Genomic DNA, 18,844 nt, shown 5'->3' with positions numbered 1-18,844 from the left:
CATTGTATGCAGAATATTTTAGAAGTGTGAGATGCAGTTTTAAAAAAATTTATGATGTAAACTCTTTATTCATGTATAACATGCATTCAGAAAAGTGAAAGAAAATATGTAGATAGCTTGAATCTTCATAAAGTGAATATACATGTATAACCACTACCCAAATCAAGAAGTAAATGATCTTATGCAATCCACCAAAGATAAACATTCTCTTACTTTTGTCACCATGGAATAGTTTTTATTTTATCTTCTGGGAAACCTGTAGTACTTTATTGCCTGTGCTTCTCTTGGCTTATTTGACAATTAAGTTCCTATTCTGTTCAATCCATTGTGTGTTTACAAAGATGAATAAGATCGTGTATTTTGGAGAAGACAATATGTGTACAATTACTGAAGCAGAGTGACCAATTGAAATAACTTAGTGCCAGTATTTTACTTAAAAAAATAATTTATAGCCAAGAAAGGAAAAGGACTTGGTTGGTTAGAGAAGATAATGCTTTAGATAGGTTGAAGCTTTTGTCTTTTTCCTCATTATGAATTTTTCTCTGAAAGAGACTTAATATTTAATGAGGTTCAAGAAGGTAACATCATTTTCTGTTTTCTCTTTATCAAGATCTGCTTGACATTTACCTGGAAGGATGCTTTTGATAAAGGTTCACTTTTTGGAGGGTCTGTAAAGTTGGGTATGTAATTTTTTAATAATAAATGATGGGAAACTTAGTCTAAACACTTTGTTTTAGGTTTTTAAAATTGCTCTTGTAATGATTCTTTTTAAATAATAAACATTTTTACATTTTCCTTTCTTTTCAACATCAACTTTTAATGCAATTAAAAAAATTTTGTAGAGAGCCTATGCCTTGCCAGGCACTGTCCTAGTTATAAAAGTGAATAAGACAGTTGTATTCAGACTGATTGGGGAGAAAGTTGAGCAGCCTATGAACAAAGGGGAGCATGGATGAGGAAGTTAATTCTGCCTATTGAAAGTAAGCAGTGTTTGAGTTAGGCTTTGAAGGATGAATTTGGTTTTTCCAGATAGAAAATAACATTATAGGTAGAACATTTTAATCAAAGGTCAGAAGAGTGAGGCTTTTTTAACTGCTAGCTCAGCGTATGACCTCTCTGTGCCTTAATTTTCCCATCTGTGTGAAGTAGGGAATAGTACTGTGAAGTACTCTTTATCTCAGTGGTTCTGGTGTGGATTAAATGACTGAATTCATGTAAAGTCCTTAGAACAGTGCTCAGTAAATATGAGCTGCAATGAATAATATTAATATTACATATAACCATATATATGTATTATATATACTACATATGTATTATAGAATATATGCTATGTACTGTTACATAACAATATTAATCACTATAAATTACATACAATACATGTTAGTATAATACTAAATATTGTTAAGGCTTGAAACCATAGGTTGAATTGAGGGTTATGGAGGGAGAAGACATTGGAAAGTAGATTGTGAAGAGTTGTAAATAGTATACTCATGAGTTTTATACTCTTTCTTCTTACATATTAATAGCTAACATTTATAGAGTACATATTCCATCCAGGCACTGAATTCCCCAGGAGCCTAATGAGGAAAGGCACTGTTATTAACAGTTGAGCAAACTGATTTAGAAAGATTAAATGACTTTCTAAGGTTATATGGCAGGGATTTAATGAAGCCAGATATGAGTCCAGAAAGCCTAACTCCAGAGACTAGGGAGAAACTGACGAGTTAGGAGTCTTGTGAGAGTCATTATGGATGAAATTAGACAAGAAGTGCATGTGGGTCAGAAGAGAAGGGGTGGGATTGAGAGACATTTCAGAGGTGAAACTGACTGGATCTACTACTAGAGGGAAGAGTAGGAATTAAGGGTGGATGCTAATTAAGATTTATAACTTGGTTTGATCTGTTGACTTACTCCTTTCATTAGGTTGAGTTTGAGTTTTCTGTGTTATGTCTAGGTAGAAACTTTTCTTTGGCATTTGAAATAATGGATTTAAAGCTCAAAAGAGGTAGATTTGGAAACAGTTACCACTAAATGGTAATAAATTTATCCCCTCTGGTAGAATATAGATTGGGAAAAGTGTGAAAACCAGAGCTAGAGAATACGACATTCAGGGGAAATAGTGGAAGAGATTCCTGAGAATGAGACTGAGAAAAAGCTTTCAGATCTCAGGGGAAACAGAAGAATAGAGACATTGACCTGAATGCCAGAAGAATTTCATCGACCATGTAGTCCAGTGGCTCCTGAACCTGGTTGCACATTAGAATTACCTGGGGGAAATATTAAAGATACAGTATATCTTTAAAGGTAAAGTTACAGAATGCCAGGTGTGATAGGAAGACATTTCAAGGTGAGGAAATGGAATCAGTATCTTTGAAAATATCTCCAGGTGACTTTGATGTTCTTCCAGGTTGGAACATTATTGACAGTCATTATAGTAGGGGTCAAGTCATGTAAGGTTGGAGAAGTCACTGGATTTGGCAACGAAAGAAGTTTCACTAGGGGCATGACTCAGGAGCCAGATTGCATCAGGTTGCGAGCTGAATCAGAAGTAATGAAATGGAAACAGCAACTATGGGTTGTTTATTTCGGAAAACTTGGGGTAAAGATTTGGGAGTAAAGGGAGCATTATGCTGAGAGAGAGGCAAGGTCAAGAAAAGGATTTTTAGTGATATTGCGACAAGCAAATTAGTAGGTTGAGAATAAGGAGCAGATGGTAAGAGAACTAAATGATAATTAAGTAAAATAGGTTAAATGATGAACCAAGTTCCTGGAAGAAGTGGGAGGCAAAAAAAAAAAAAAAAAAAAGCTTAAATAAAGCAGGAAGTAGTTCATGAAGGTATTTCTAGTAGTAAATATTGGAATTAAATGTCCTTTAGTAACGTCTTGATTAAATAAAGCATGGGCTACTCATTCATTAGAATATTGTGTAATTTTATATTCTAAGAATGATAATGTAAATATATATTTGACATTTAAAGCTATCTACATGGAATATTGAATAAACGGCCTATTACAGGGCAGAGCTGCTGCATTTTTATTAACAGTGGGTAACTCGGAGGTGTAACATATTTGGTGATTTTTATTTTCTTTTGTAGTTTTTTAAAACTATTTTAAGTTTAAAAAAAACTATATAATCAAGCTATTTTCATTTTGAAAGGCTTTGTGTGAAGAGAACACAGCTCGGCCGGCATGGCACAGTGGTTAAGCATCGACCTCTGAACCAGGAGGTCACGGTTAGATTCCCAGTCAAGGCACATGCCCGGGTTGTGGGCTCAATCCCCAATAGGGGGCGTGCAGGAGGCAGCTGATCAATGATTCTCTCTCTCTCTCTCTTAAAAAAAAAATATATTTTATTGATTCTTTACAGAGAGGAAGGGAGAGAGATAGAGAGTCAGAAACATCGATGAGAGAGAAACATCGATCAGCTGCAGCTGCCTCCTGCACAACCCCCACTGGGGATGTGCCCACAACCAAGGTACATGCCCCTGACCGGAATCGAACCCGGGACCCTTCAGTTCGCAGGCCAACGCTCTATCCACTGAGCCAAACCAGTTTTGGCTCTCTTTCTTTTATATATATAAAAGAAGAGCACAGGTTAAAATGGGGAGGAGTTGAATATTAAGAAAAAGAGCTATTTGAAGAAAGGAGAATTGAATATTTCTTTAAAAAACACACAAAACACCTGATTTGTGTTTAGGTCTGATAGGAGAGATCATAAAGGAAAAAAGATAAGATTTAATTATAAGAAAAAAGTTTTCAAAAAGTATTTTATACATAAGAAATGTCAAAATAAAAGATAGACTACAGCTTGGGATGATAATGTTTATGGAAAATATAATAGACTGAGATATATACATATATCTTGTATATAAAAGATTACCCATATCTGTTGCTTGGAATATATTCCATTCATCCTGAGGTTCATTGACTTTTTGTTTTGTAGTGGGACCAGTTGCTTTATATTTAGCCATGGCTTTCCTGTATTGCCCTGTTTGTTTATATGCATGTGTGTTTTGAAGTTGCTCCACCACCATACATTTTCTGTGCTTTTATCATATTCTGGAGATTTTTCTAAGCTCTCAATCTTTTTTTAGTTTTAATTTTAATATTTTATTTTTATTTATTTCAGAGAGGAAGGGAGAGGGAGAGAGAGATAGAAACATCAGTGGTGAGAGAGAATCATTGATTGGCTGCCTCCTGCACGCCCCCCACTGGGAATGGAGCCCTCAACCCGGGCATGTGCCCTGACTGGGAATTGAACCATGACTTCCTGGTTCATAGGTTGTCCCACAACCACTGACCCACGCCAGCCTGCCTGTTTTTTTTAAATTAAAAAACATTTTTTTTAATGTTAGCTTTCTAAATGGATGTGAGGCGTATAGATTCTTGATCAAAGTTGTATTTTAAGCAAATAATTTGTTAGTCTTCTGAGAGATGTATTGGCATAACGGAATGAGGCATGGGAGACAGCTAGGAGGTTCTGGTTCTGGCATTTGCTTAGGTTTGTAGTAGTGAGGAATTGGTTTAAATGTGGTGGGAAGGTATACTTTTTAGAGAAGTGATGGGAAAATAGAAATAATGTATTTGAATTTAAGTGAGAAATGATGTGAAAATGACTTTTCATTTTGAACCTGACTAATAACAGTGTGGACTTAAAGGGAAGGAAAGAATAATATATTGATCTGTTGAATTTTAGATGATGGGAATATTGTTATGAAAATAAATGCCTGGCAGGGCAGCTATCAATTTGGGAGCCTATGATGGGTAGAAAACAGGGCTGGCAACTTGTTTTTGTGAGAGGCAATGGGATAGAGGTTATATTATTTCTCTTTGAAATATTAATTTTCTTCAGAAAAAATAATCTGATAAATTTTCCTTCTCAATTTTTTACAGCTCTTGCAAGCTTAGGATATGAAAAGAGCTGTGTGTTGTTCAATTGTGCAGCCTTAGCTAGCCAAATTGCAGCAGAACAGAACCTGGATAATGATGAAGGATTGAAAATCGCTGCTAAGCATTACCAGGTATGCAGAACAGTAGTTACTACATAATGATCAACACTAGGTTGAATTAAATTGAAAATAATTTGCATTTAGGTTTACAGATATTTCTTTACACAGATATTTTCTTGAAAAGTAGTATATTTTCTAATGAATTGATTTATATTTTTGAGGGTCTTAGATAAACTACATACTATAAACCAGCTCTCATTTTCCTCACCATTGTATACCCAGCACCTAGCACAGTGCCTGGCACATAATGGCTCAATAAATTAGGTTCAAATTATAAAATGTATGAAATAACCTCATTTAAAGATTTTGTGCATTATTTTATTTTAATTTTTTTTTTTTTACAGCGAGACACTTGTAAAGCTTCACACAAGTCACAAAACTTAAGACCTCTTAGCAAGAAAAGTTTAACTTTGACACTTGTGGAGAGGTCATATTTAAATGTGGTCAGATATGTAATGTTATGCTATATTTACTAATAAGGCATATGATTTTTGTGGCAATTGTTTATTATTTATTCAGCTTCCATTTTTTGTTTCAATTTAAAGAACAATAAGTGATTATTGTTAAGTGGTAATATCTATAATTTTGTTTTCATGTTTTATGTTACCTTATAATTTTCTGAGTTTTTTCATATACATTATTTGACTCTCAGGTAAACCACGTGAAGCATGTTATATAATGTCATTCTCATTTTACAAACAGGAAGACTAAGGGCAGAAGTGCTAATAAAGTGGTGCATTGGGGTTTCAGGTGTCCTGATTCCAACCGAATTTAATGGAATTCCAAATGGTCCTTCCAAGGTCTCCCATGGCTCTGGAATTTGATTGTCTCAGAGGTGGAGTCTGATTTTTCCCATTGGTGAAGTTTAGGGGAGAGGTGAGGAGTGCTGTTTTAGAAAAGTGAGAGGAAAACATACTTTAAGCAAATAATATACTCCATATTGTTGCTTACCATACAGTCAGATGATAAGTATGATGCATATATACCATTTCTTTTTGAGGCCATAAATGGCAAATGTTTTAAAATGCAATAATGAAGTAAATTTTTATTTAGTTTTCTACTAGTTGTAATTGTTAACTGGCATGTGAGATCTTAGAGGAAGGGCATTCTGAATTAGTGAGGACACATTCCATTCTGTGAGTCACCTCTGTGATTCACAGCAGGACACCTAGTGATAGAAAGATAACTAATGGTAGTACAAGACCTAGATTCTTGTCTAGGCTGTTTGCCACCAAGAGCTGCATGTCCTGTCTAACTTCTTTAACTGCTGTAGGCCTCCAGTTCCGTATCTGTGAATGCGAGACTGGTTTCTTTGCTGTTCTAGTCTGTGATTCTGTTAGTTTAGTAAGCAGGGTCAGCTGATCACTCTCTGCAGATACTCTGGTTTTATGATACTTCATGACTGCAGAAAGCATCATTTTCACATGAAACAGTTAACTTTTTGTTATCTCTGCATAGCTTATCTGTGTAACCCACAACACCTTTTAATCCCAGACTGACTTCTTTCTTTTTACTAGTATCATTTGTTTCATGAAAGCAAAGTGATTTTAGTGTTAATGTTAGAAAAATATAATTGGGAAGGCAAATCTGATGGTTAATGTTTCACCAAGGAGCTCTGAGAGTCAAATAGAAATCATTAGCATTGGGTGGTAATGCTGTTCCTCAGAGGAGTAGGTATCTGTAGTGTTTGAGGCTTCCTTAAGCATATATGTTTAATTGTTTGAGAAATGAATTTGTTTGGGACCAAACCAAGTGCATTCAGTACTAAAAACATTTTAATATTTTATCCCTGCCTTTATTCTCATATTAGTTTTGAGGAAATATATCTAAAAATAAGTTTACTCAATTTGTCCTGTTAATATACTTTCTTTGTTACAATTGACTTTTTATCTTTGTTAAATTTCTTGTTACTCTATAGTATTTTAGAAAAAATACCCTTATTGTCTGTAGGTCAGATGTTTTAGAGCTATTTTGCACAATATAAAATTTAAATAGCTATTCAACTGAGTTAACATTTGGAATAATTGTGTGTCTAACAGTAGAAAATTAAGTCTTGCTGAGTTCCTATAAATTTTTAAAGAAATTCTTTTTTACTCCCCTCTAGTTTGCTAGTGGTGCCTTTTTACATATTAAAGAGACGGTTTTATCTGCCTTAAATCGGGAACCTACTGTGGACATATCTCCAGATACTGTTGGGACCCTCAGTCTTATTATGCTGGCACAGGCCCAAGAAGTCTTTTTTTTAAAGGCCACAAGAGGTAATTCCAATTTGTCATTTTGTTGCATGTGAAAATAAGTGATAGTTTTTTAAAATTAGAAGATGATTAAAATATAACATGTTCAGTGTAGAGCATGAACTTGAAACATGCGTTATTGAAAATTTTCAGCTTTCCTTTTCTGAACTTAAGGTGGTATAATGCACATTTAAGAATGTAAGTTATATTTGCAATATTTTATAAAATGGATAGTTAGCTATTGTCTTAAAACATTGAACTCTGAAATAATGTTTATATAGGTTTGTAATATGTCAAACATGTATTCATTTAGCAAATATTTATTGAGTACTTTCTGTGTTCTAGTCCCTGCTCCAAGCTCTAGGTAAATAGAGTTAGAAGACAAGCAAGATTCCTTATTTCAGGAAGCTTATAGTTGAGTGTTGGGGAGATAATAAGAAATTAAGTGGCTCAGGTAAAGAGAGATAATGTCTTTAAAGAGAATAAGGTGGATTGTGGGATAATGGCTGGTGGTCTGGTCTGGCTGTGGGGTAAGGATGGAGGGGCAGTCATGCTAATTTTAGATTCATTAGTGAAGTAAGGAGATCTCATTTCATCGAGATCTAACTGACAAGATTGAGCCTCGCAGAATTCCTAGCTCTGAATGAGGGAATAAGATTAATTCTTATAAGGCATGTAATTTATTATAACAGATTGGAATATGGGCTGAATATGTAAGTACAGAGAAATTAAAACTAAGGGTGCAGTCATGTGGAATCCATATGACATAGAATTCCTATACAGTAAAATCCATCCTTTTAAAATACATACTTCATTGGTTTTTAGTATAGTCAGAGTTTTGTGACCATAACCAGTCTTATTTTAAGACATTATCATTATCCCCAAAAGAAACCTCCTACCCACTGGCAGTCACACTCTATTCCCTCTTTCCCCTAGCTCCTGGCAACCACTAAATTATTTTCTGACTCTTTGTATTTGCCCGAGGAATAATTAAATTTCATGCAGTTGAATTGATTTCGTCAATAAGGATTTTTAAAGACATGTACAATCATGATATATCAGATTACTTTATTTTAATTATAATGGTCAATTTCATATTTTATTCCAGATAAAATGAAAGATGCCATTATAGCCAAATTGGCGAATCAGGCTGCAGATTATTTTGGTGATGCTTTCAAGCAGTGTCAGTATAAAGACACTCTCCCTAAGGTCAGTTATCATTTTTATACACGCTTGGCTGTTTGCATGTAAAAATATTTGGATACTGTGTACAAGAAGCAAGTTGAAAATTACATTTTATAAAGATTTGAAATTTTAGGAGAGGCATTTAAAGAATGTATTTGTAGAAATATTTTTTTATTTAAGATGCATGAAAATTTATTTCATATTGAGGGGATGCCTTTGCCTCTGCTCTTCACTTAACTTGTTTTTCCAAGCTAAATCTCTTCCTGGAAATTTTTAAATATCTGTCTCAATAATTTTATCAAATAAGGGTATTGTGTACTTCTGATTCATTGGTGATTTGGTACAACAAGCATGAATACTTGAGCATGTTGATTGTTCACACTTTTAATTATTGTCCTGTTTTCTTAAAGACATAAAGAAAAAGGAAAAGGAAACAAATTCAGCCAATACTTTTATTAGAATTAAGTTTTGTCAATAGGAATAGAAAAATTGGGCTGCTGTTGAACAGTTAAGGAAAACAACCATCCTTAAACCACATATTTATTGCAGGAAGTATTATTTTAATGTAAATTTTTCTGAAATGGCATTTGAAATGACGAGTCAGTGATGATCATTTGGAAGGACAAAGCAGATTATTAGACTAACAAGTAAATTTAGAGTGGTTAGAAAGGGAAACTGAGATTGAGTGAAATGTGGTATGATTCAGTTACTCTTTCAGAAATGTTCAAGGAATTAGTTTCATCTGTGTGATAGCACATGGTATTTGTCACATGATCTCGTAGCGAAGTTTATTGATTAATAGATCATTCAGGAATTTTTAAAAATTATGAAGTTGCAGATAGTTTTGCGGTGGAGTAAAAAAAAAGCATGTAAGTTTCATCAATAGAACATTGTTAGTTTAGTCAGAAAATGTACAATGTGAAGATTCCTGGAAATTTAAAATACACCAAGATATCAGTTGAAAGTTGCCCAGGACTCTTGGGTATTAATAATATTACTCTGAAAAAAAGACTTGGGATCCCGTCTCACCTCTTTTTCATTGGAAAGACCTCATGTTCAGCTGCACAGTGTACCGTTACATCCTGTTGGGCCGTTAGTTCAGTCTTGTCATGGAGAGAAGAATGTCACCTACAAAGACTTGGAAACGACTTTGCAGCATTCCTGGTATTCCTCGAAGCTCTCCTGTTTAAGTACCAAGTTGCTCCAGCCTTACCTTGAGAACTGGCATGAGTGCAGTTTGAGATTTAGGTGTCCTTTATTTTTGCCTTTTTTGCTAATAAAGCTCATAAGATATTTCATATTTTAATTGTACAACTGAAATTTCTACAAATAATGATCCAGGAAGCTAGGATATTATTCATTGGGAGACAGGAAAGGAAATAGGTAGTAATTCAGTTTTTGAATGTCTTATTTATTGATTGATTGATTGATTGCACAGTGATTGTCTAGTATATTTATTGGATCTTATATGACATGTACTGCCTAAAAGCAATAAGGTTGCAGGCTAGGATTTGACATTTTAGAAGAGCTGGTACCCATATAACAGCTTCCCTGGTTCATGTTTTGGATCTTTTACAATTAATTTTGAATGCACTTTTTTTAAGACAGATTAGGGCAGAATAACACTAAATCATATTAGTTATTAACTTAGTTCATTTGTCTGTTGGCTATGTGTTTTTGAGTATATGATACTGAAATGTTAGTTGTTACACGATACTAAATTTTTATGTAGCTAAAAATCATCTTTATTAAAAAGTCTTAGGATATGAGTATAAGTGGGAACTTACTTGTCCTGTCTTTTGTCTCTTAAACATGATGAAACAGTCAGCTATAGAGCAATTTCATTAGTGTATGTGAGTAATGGTTTTAGTTGACTCTAAGGGCTGGAAAAGGGCTCATAAGAAAGCTTCTAAAGCCTTGTGCTTGCTATTCCTCTGGCTGTCCATTCTACTTCTCTTTCTAATGCATGCTTTCCTTTCTTCTTTGTAAACAAAATGTTGACTTCATGGCTCGATTAAAGAGAATTGTAAAAATTTTAATTGGCTTCACTTAAAAGAAAATAAAAACACCCCTTCATTCTGATTGGAAGAAAAAAATTGAAATGATTGAATTCAACCCATGCAAAATCATGTGGTCTTCTCTGTTTACACCTAATGACTAACCTTTCTCTAAACGATTAATGGGGTAATTCTAATTTCTGTCTCCTTTTCCTTTTTCTTCCTGCATCCCATGTTGTCTGTGGTGGTTTGTGTGGTTGGACTCTTCCCTGGTCAGTATTTTTATTTCCAGGAGGTGTTCCCTGTCCTGGCTGCCAAGCACTGTATCATGCAGGCCAATGCTGAGTACCATCAGTCTATCCTGGCAAAACAGCAAAAGAAATTTGGGGAAGAGATTGCAAGGTTACAGGTGAGTCTCTTAGAAATAACTATTAAATAACTTGGATCTCCATTTTTCTTTCTTAATGAGATTCCCAAGTTTGCTCATGAAAACCATTCCTACTCATTGCCCCATCAATGGAGACAAGTGCTTTTATAGGCTTTACCTGCTGCATGCTTTTTGAAATCTCATATTTTATTTAAATTCATGCAAAAACAAAACAACGACAACAAAAAATAACCCCCCAAAAATTTCATGCAAAATTTAAGTTGTTCTTTTTTATTTACCCATATTTATTTTAATATAAAATATTCTAAATTAATTACAGACTCCAGAAAGGATTGCAGAGTGCCTAGCCTTGGTCTAAATTGGAGCATATAAGTTTAGCTTCAGAAGGACAGTGGTAATATAAGTACATCTGTAAACAGCAGAGTACTTTCTATGCAGTTGTATCTATATGGTAGGCATTGGGGTTGTCAGAAACTTGCTGTGGCATCTGGGGCAACTTTTCAGCAGGAATAAGTGCTGTTTATTAGTTGTTTGTATTTTTGAGTATTGGTAAGCAGAGGGTAGGAAGATAACTGTTAAGGAAATTTTAATATGGCCTGGATATTAGAAGGTACTATGTGAGTATCATTTAGGAAGTTCATACAAATTAGTCTTTTCATAAAAAAAAAAGAAACCCAGGCTTATAAAAAATAAAATGTATACTGGTATTATACCCCACAGTGACATAATCAGAGAAAAGCATACTTTTTTACAAAACCCAGATTAACATATCTCATTTGTCTAGGAATTCACTTTGATCACAATAACTTAGATTCTTATATGAAAGGGGTTTCTGTGGGAGAGATTTTTTTTAGGCTAGCATATTTAAAGTATTAGAAGTTCAGTTTATTTTCTGGGAATTCTGGGACTATTAGATTCAAGCAGGCTGTTATTTAGTCTCTGTAAACCAGTCACAGAAGAGCTCCTTTTGAAATTTTAATGCAGTTTTAAAAATCCACTCTGGAGAAAGGAAACTACTTTAGCCTCACAGTAAAAAGTGAGAACTTTTTTCAATTATAGACACACAATTTGTAGCTTTAGTTTTATAGCTTTATTATTCATAGGTCAAAAGTTAACATAGAACATAAACACCCAGAGATTGCCTGCTTGATTCCCATCAAGGCACATGACTGGGTTTTGGCTTGGATCCCCAGTGCAGGAGGTAGCCAATTGATGTTTCTCTTTTTCCCTCTCTAAAGTCAATAAAAAAATCTTTAAAAGTAAAGGAACTGGGTATTTATTTCTGTTATACGAGTAAAAATTTTTAAAAAATCAAGAATGAATATTGAATTTTATCAAATGCTTTTTGATATCAGTGGAGATAATTGGATTTTTTAAAAAATCTATTAAGGTTGAAGAATTAGATAAGTAGATTTTCTAATATTAAAACCATTTTTGTATTTCTGTAATTTTGGTGTTTTAGATTTGCTTTGTCTCCTGATGTGATCACTTCATATAGATATTCTCTAAATGCCTGAGAATATTATGTATTCTCTAATAGTGGAGTTCAGGGTTTTCCATGTCTGGTGAATAAAATTCTAATCCTAAAAATTTTATTTCCTTGGTCCATTCATCACAGAGACAGAGGTGTTAAAATCTTCCATTCTGATTATTGGTAGATGTATCAGCTTCTCAATTTATATAGGTAGAAACTATTAAATGCAAAATTTAAGAAGTATTATATCTTTCTGGCAAATTGGCGAATGTTAAATAAACATTATGTATTGAATTATTGAATAATGCTTTTGACTTTATTGCCTATTTTATCTGATGTTACTATTTCTAATACCATCTAAGTAAGAAAATGTGGACTCTTGGTTTATATGAGGCATATGCTCATCTTATGAATTCTAATGGCAAACCGTTTTTTAAAAAATATTTTTATTGGTTTTTGGAGAGAGAGGAAGGGAGAGGGAGGGAGGGAGAGAGAGAGAGAGACAGAGAGAGAGAGAGAGAGAGAGAGACAGAGAGAGAGAGAGAGAGAAACATTGATGTGAGAGCACAACATAGATCGGCTGCCTCCTGCACACCCCCTATAGGGGATGGAGCGCGAAACCCGGGCATGTGCCCTGCCCAGGAATCGAACCAGCAACCTCTTGGTGCATTGGACGACACCCAACACTGGCCAGGGCGCAAACCTTCTTTTAAAGCAAATTTTATATTGATGCTGAGATATCTTGTTTCTTTGTTGATTTAATATGTTGCTGGATATTTTTCTGATTCACTCTTTCATTGTGGGTGTAGTCCTTTGAAGTTCCTGCCTTCATGTAAGGTAGTGAAGGGGATGTTGCTCAGTTCTCTGTCTTTTTGTAGTTTCAAGACCCTGTCTCAGGTTTCCATGAGGGTTTTTAAATCATTTTAATTGATAGTCCTTTGGGTTATTGAAACACTGGACATCCAGTCTTCCTCAATGCCAGTTTATACTTACTGGCCCATGGGTTTCCTTTATTTTCTTGGTAATTCACACATGTTTAAAGGGATGTCTGCTATGTATTATTCTTAAATTTTGGGGTAATTTGTGATGAGAGAATTTCTAGGTTAATCTGTTGACCACATTGCTGAAAATGCAAAATCTCAAATTAGGTTTTTTTTTTTTTATTTTTATTTAAAAAAGAAACCAATGCTTTGTTGAGAAAAAGAAACATTATTATTATTTTTAACATTTTCCTTTTAGCATGCAGCAGAATTGATTAAAACAGTGGCATCTCGCTATGATGAATATGTCAACGTGAAGGATTTTTCAGACAAAATCAACCGTGCCCTTACTGCAGCAAAGAAGGATAATGACTTCATATATCATGATCGAGTTCCAGACCTTAAAGATCTAGACTCTATTGGCAAAGCCACACTTGTGAAATCTACCCCAGTCAATGTACCCATTAGCCAGAAATTCACTGGTATGTCAAGTATTCAGTTGTAGTTTAATCTTACTCATCTTTTCTCCAGTTTAATCTGTTTTTTTTTAGTAGCCCAAAATCACAAAGTTGCTATTGTATGCTCTGAATATACTTTGCATTCATATTGTTCAAAATGAATATGAGAATAAAAATTATTATATCTACAGTGAAATTTTTAAATGGAAAAGATGTCCATAAAGGATATGTCAAGTATACAACAGTCAGAAAACTTGAAACTGTATTTGAGTAATGATAAAAAAACTTTAAATAAGCAGTTGTCATTTTGTTAACATTTGTTATATTATTGAAGATTCTGCCATTAAAAATAAACATTCATAAATATAACTTCAAATCTATCAAATTCTGGAGTCATGATTGTATCAGATAAATACATTACAATATGCTTGGGTATTGTAGGTATATGCAATGTTTGGTAGTCTGTAGCTGAGATCCTAAGGATAATTAATATTAATATTCTAAGTTGTTGGGAAAGGCTGATTATTTTACTTATTTTTATCTAACAAACACAAAGTGTTTACCATGTGCCAAGGAACTCTTTTAAGCACTTAACAAATATTAGCTCATTTATTATCCCCACATGACTGATGAGGATACTGATGCACAGTGATTAAGTAATTTACTTGTCCAAGGTTGCATAGTTAGAAAGTGGTAGAGTGGAAATTGAACCATGGCACAGTAGCCCAAAACAAGTGAAGTGTTTTTTATGATTAGCTCTTCTTCACCAAAGAGTTCTTAAATTCAATAACAGACACATCTAAAAGGTAAGAGATTTAAGTTCAGAGAAAAAGCTTTCATTGTCATTGTCCATCATTGTACTTTCAGTAGTGATTTAGTTTTTTTTTTTTATTTTATTTTATTTTTTATATATTTTATTAATTTTTTACAGAGAGGAAGGGAGAGAGATAGAGAGTTAGAAACATCGATGAGAGAGAAACATCGATCAGCTGCCTCCTGCACATCCCCTACTGGGGATGTGCCCGCAAACCAGGTACATGCCCTTGACCGGAATCGAACCCGGGACCTTTCAGTTAGTGATTTAGTTTTACCTTTAAGTATTTGTAGACTTTTTATATCAGTATTGGAAAGGAAATATGAACAGTCACTATATAATTTGAGTTTTGTCTCAAAATTTTGTTGACATTTCCATTTTTAATTGTAGATCTGTTTGAGAAGATGGTTCCCGTGTCAGTGCAGCAGGCTTTGGCTGCCTATAACCAGAGGAAAGCTGACTTAGTTAACAGATCAATTGCTCAAATGAGAGAAGCCACCAATTTGGCAAATGGGTAGGTAGAGCTTATCTTTCATAAATTTATATGTAAAGTTCTAATGTTTTCTGTTTGATTGTTCTTTAACTAAATATTTATGAACATTTTACTTTCTGACCTTGGAACTGAATGTCAAAGATAAGTGAAATAGCAAATAAGCACATAACACACATAAACACACATTTCTTGGGGACACTATATTTATTAAGCCCTACCAAATACAGTTGGAAGAAATTTAATTACTGAAACAAAGTGAAAATGTTTGACCGCTAATTTGTATTTATTTGAGGGAAATGAGAAGTAGAAATGAACTTTTTAAGTTAAGATACATGGTATATTCAGTATTCTGAATCTGTTTTGTTTCTGGTAGATTCATTGGTTTTAGAAAAATCTTAAGTATAATTTTCCTTCAGTAAAGTACATCCATTTTAAATGTATAGGTCATTTCTATGGATAAATGTGAATACTCTTATAACCACCACGATCAAGACAGAGAACATTTCCGTCACCCTAAAATGCACCCTCATGCCTCTTTCTTTCCCTTCAGTTTCTCTTTCCCTGACCCCTAGCCACTATCTCTATAGTACTTCCTGTCACTATAATTTTTCTTTTTATACAATTTGATGTCAATGTAATCATTATAACATGTGGAATATTTATATTATAGTACATAGTATAGTACAGTATTGTTACGTATGTAATACCTACGGTATAGATAAGCACCTATAGTATATACTCAAAATGTGTGTTGGGTATCTTGCACTTAGCATAATGTTTTTGAGATTCATATATGTTGTGGTATCACTTTGATCCTTTTTATTTCTGAACAGTATTTCATTTTGTGGTCAAATGTCAGTCTGTTTATTCTTTCACCTGTTGATGGACATTTCAGATTGTTGATGCGGTGAACATTCATGTACAGATCTTTGTGTTGACATCTTTTATTTCTCTTGGGTAAATAACTAGGATTACAATAGATTAGTTGTATGGTTAGTGTATGTTTAACTTCATATGAAATGGATCGATTGTTTTCCAAAGTGGTTGTTCCATTTTATATTCTCACCTGAACTGTTTGAGAAATGTAGTTGCTCTGTATCCTCATCAGCACTTGGTATTGTCAGTCTTCTTTTTTTTTATTTGCATTCTCCTGATTAATAAAGATGTTGAGCAACTTTTTATGTGTTTATTAGCCATTCATATATCTTTTGTGAAGTGTCCGTTGCCATCTTTTGCTAATTTTTAAGACTTGAGTTTTTCTTCTTGCTAATCTTTGATGAGCTCTACATATTTTAGAGGCAAGTCCTTTGTCAGATGTATGTAATTGAGAATATTCTCTCCTAGTTTGGTTTGCTTTTTCATGTTTTTAATTTTGATGAATGTATAGATTTGACCTCATTTTTCTTTTAAACGTAAGTTTAACATTCCCTTTATTATATACATGAAATAACAGAGTAATTGTTACTGTGCTACAAACTGAGAACAGATGAAGATTCTATAATTAATACTTAGATCAAGTATGTTCTCTTTACATAGGTGATATGAAATTATAACTTATGTATTCTGATTTGTCAGTGACAGTATAACAATCAGGAGTATAATAAAAAGATTACAGTTTTTAAGATAGACTTTTTGACTTATAATTACTTAGACTGAAAGAAGCTAAGTTAGAACTGTCAGCCAAAGGTATTTAGTATATTTTAATGTATATTTCTTACTTTTTGTCTTTTAATTTCTGTGAATTTAAATAATTTAATTCTTTAATGATTTTGTTTTAATTTTCTCAATCACCTATTTTTTTCTTTTCCTTTATTTTTCTGTTGATAAGGCTTATCTACTTTTGGTATGATAACTCCATTGCTGTTGACTCGGGTATAGGAGATTAATGTTTTAAGGTAGTTTAGACCTCTATGTAACATAGTATTTCATTTTTTCAGGGTGTTAGCATCTCTTAATCTTCCAGCAGCAATTGAAGATGTATCTGGAGATACTGTACCTCAGTCTATATTGACAAAGTCCACATCTGTGATTGAACAGGGAGGCATCCAGACTGTAGATCAGTTGATCAAAGAGCTACCTGAACTACTACAAAGAAATAGAGAAATCCTAGATGAGGTATGTTTTGAGATTTGCCTTTCAAATAAAATAGTTTGACTCCTTGGTGTCCAGTAAGGATTAGTACTGGAGGCTTTCTACTGTTTGGTTTCACAGGGAGGTGCTCATCATCGTGGTGAATTTAATGTGGGCCAGAGCTTGACCTTCAGCCTCAAAAAGAATTTCATTTGAGTGAGAATAGGTTCATTCATGTCTATAAGGGTATGTAAATGGACATTAATGAAACATATGACCATTGTGTAATATTAGTATACTATGAGAAGTTACTGTCACACAAATAGTTCGAAGTCTTCATAATTAATGATTTTTTAATATGAAAGACGAGGCCCAGTGCACGAAATTCATGCATGGGTAGGGTTCCTAGGCCTGGCCAGTGATCAGGGCTGATCGGGGCATTCTGGCTGCCGGCTAGGGCCTCCCTTCGTTCTGCGCCATCCCCTGGTGGTCAGCGCACGTCATAGCGAGCAATAGAACGCCTGGTCTCCTGGACACTTTGCATATTAGCCTTTTATATATATATATAGATTGGGTTTCTTAGTGAACATGGAGTCAAACAAAGGAAGTTAGGCCATCAAATGTTTTATAAGTCCACTGTATCCATTTTCAAGTAGGGAAGGCTTTTATCAATAGGAATGGAACACTAAAGTTTTTTGCCTAAAGACAACAGTTTGCTAATGTTATTCTCCCTTTATTGTGCTTTAACTCTTTACTCTAATTGATAAAATTTCTTTCTTCAGCTATAATTATATTCAAGCTGGTTATATTGGCTTTTGCTAGTTTAGGAGTCACATCTCTCTTACATGACTTTTGTTATCAATGCTTTCATCCCTGATGTTCTGATTTTTCAGTTAACTTTCAGGGGATTTTGTATTTTCATCATTTCCAAGTTCTTTAGGGCAGGGCCAAAGTACTTAAGTACTTATGATGGTGTGAACCTTGGGGATGAGAATATTGAACTCCTAGGCTTATTTAAAAGATGAACTAAACTAAAACAGTGAAATGCCTAGCCCAGCCGTGGGCAAACTACGGCCCACGGGCCGGATCCGGCCCGTTTGAAATGAATAAAACTAAAAAAAAAAAAGACCTTACCCTTTTATGTAATGATGTTTACTTTGAATTTATATTAGTTCACACAAACACTCCATCCATGCTTTTGTTCCGGCCCTCTGGTCCAGTTTAAGAACCCATCGTGGCCCTCGAGTCAAAAAGTTTGCCCACCCCTGGATGGGGCACACAGTATATATGTGCTTAATAAATTATAGCTATTTCTACTATTATATTACTATGGTGATGATAATATAAGTGATATGATATAACTGATATTGAACAAGGAAAGGAAGAGGGAGAGAGAGAAATATCATTGATGAGAGAGATTGACCAGCTGCCTCCTGCATACCCCAGACGGGATCAAGCTCACACCTTGGGCATATGCTCTGACTAGGAATTAGACCCTGACCTCCTGGTTCATAGGTTGATGCTCAACCACTGAGCCAGGCTGGGTCTTCACTGATGTTTCTTGTGTCATGTTCTGTTAAATTCACACTCTAAGCCAGTAGTGAACTATGTAATTGGCAAACTAAGGATAGTGGCTAATTCTGGCTTGTGGTATGTTTTGTATGGTTCACTGATGAGGGATGATTTTTACCATTTTAAGAGGGTTGCAAAAAAAAGAAAAAGAAGAATATGGGACAGAGACT

The 18,844-nt window shown here is 34.2% G+C and overlaps 1 protein-coding gene across 1 annotated transcript in view; it reads left to right on the top strand.

Moving 5' to 3' along the window:
• The window catches only part of PDCD6IP (programmed cell death 6 interacting protein), a 44,579-nt gene that overhangs the window by 8,440 nt on the left and 17,295 nt on the right, over nt 1-18,844 (top strand). Inside the window, exons 3-10 of the mRNA XM_070391759.1 lie at nt 611-680; nt 4,894-5,021; nt 7,114-7,267; nt 8,352-8,452; nt 10,718-10,834; nt 13,527-13,749; nt 14,930-15,053; nt 16,970-17,147. Coding sequence (XP_070247860.1) covers nt 611-680; nt 4,894-5,021; nt 7,114-7,267; nt 8,352-8,452; nt 10,718-10,834; nt 13,527-13,749; nt 14,930-15,053; nt 16,970-17,147 — 1,095 coding nt within the window. The remainder of the gene's footprint in view (nt 1-610; nt 681-4,893; nt 5,022-7,113; nt 7,268-8,351; nt 8,453-10,717; nt 10,835-13,526; nt 13,750-14,929; nt 15,054-16,969; nt 17,148-18,844) is intronic.

The sequence above is a fragment of the Myotis yumanensis genome, unplaced genomic scaffold (assembly GCF_028538775.1).
Source record: "Myotis yumanensis isolate MYYU_CA2020_CCGP unplaced genomic scaffold, mMyoYum1.0.hap1 SCAF_14, whole genome shotgun sequence".
NCBI classification, from domain to species: Eukaryota; Metazoa; Chordata; class Mammalia; order Chiroptera; family Vespertilionidae; genus Myotis; species Myotis yumanensis.
This window is presented reverse-complemented; position numbering and strand designations above follow the sequence as displayed.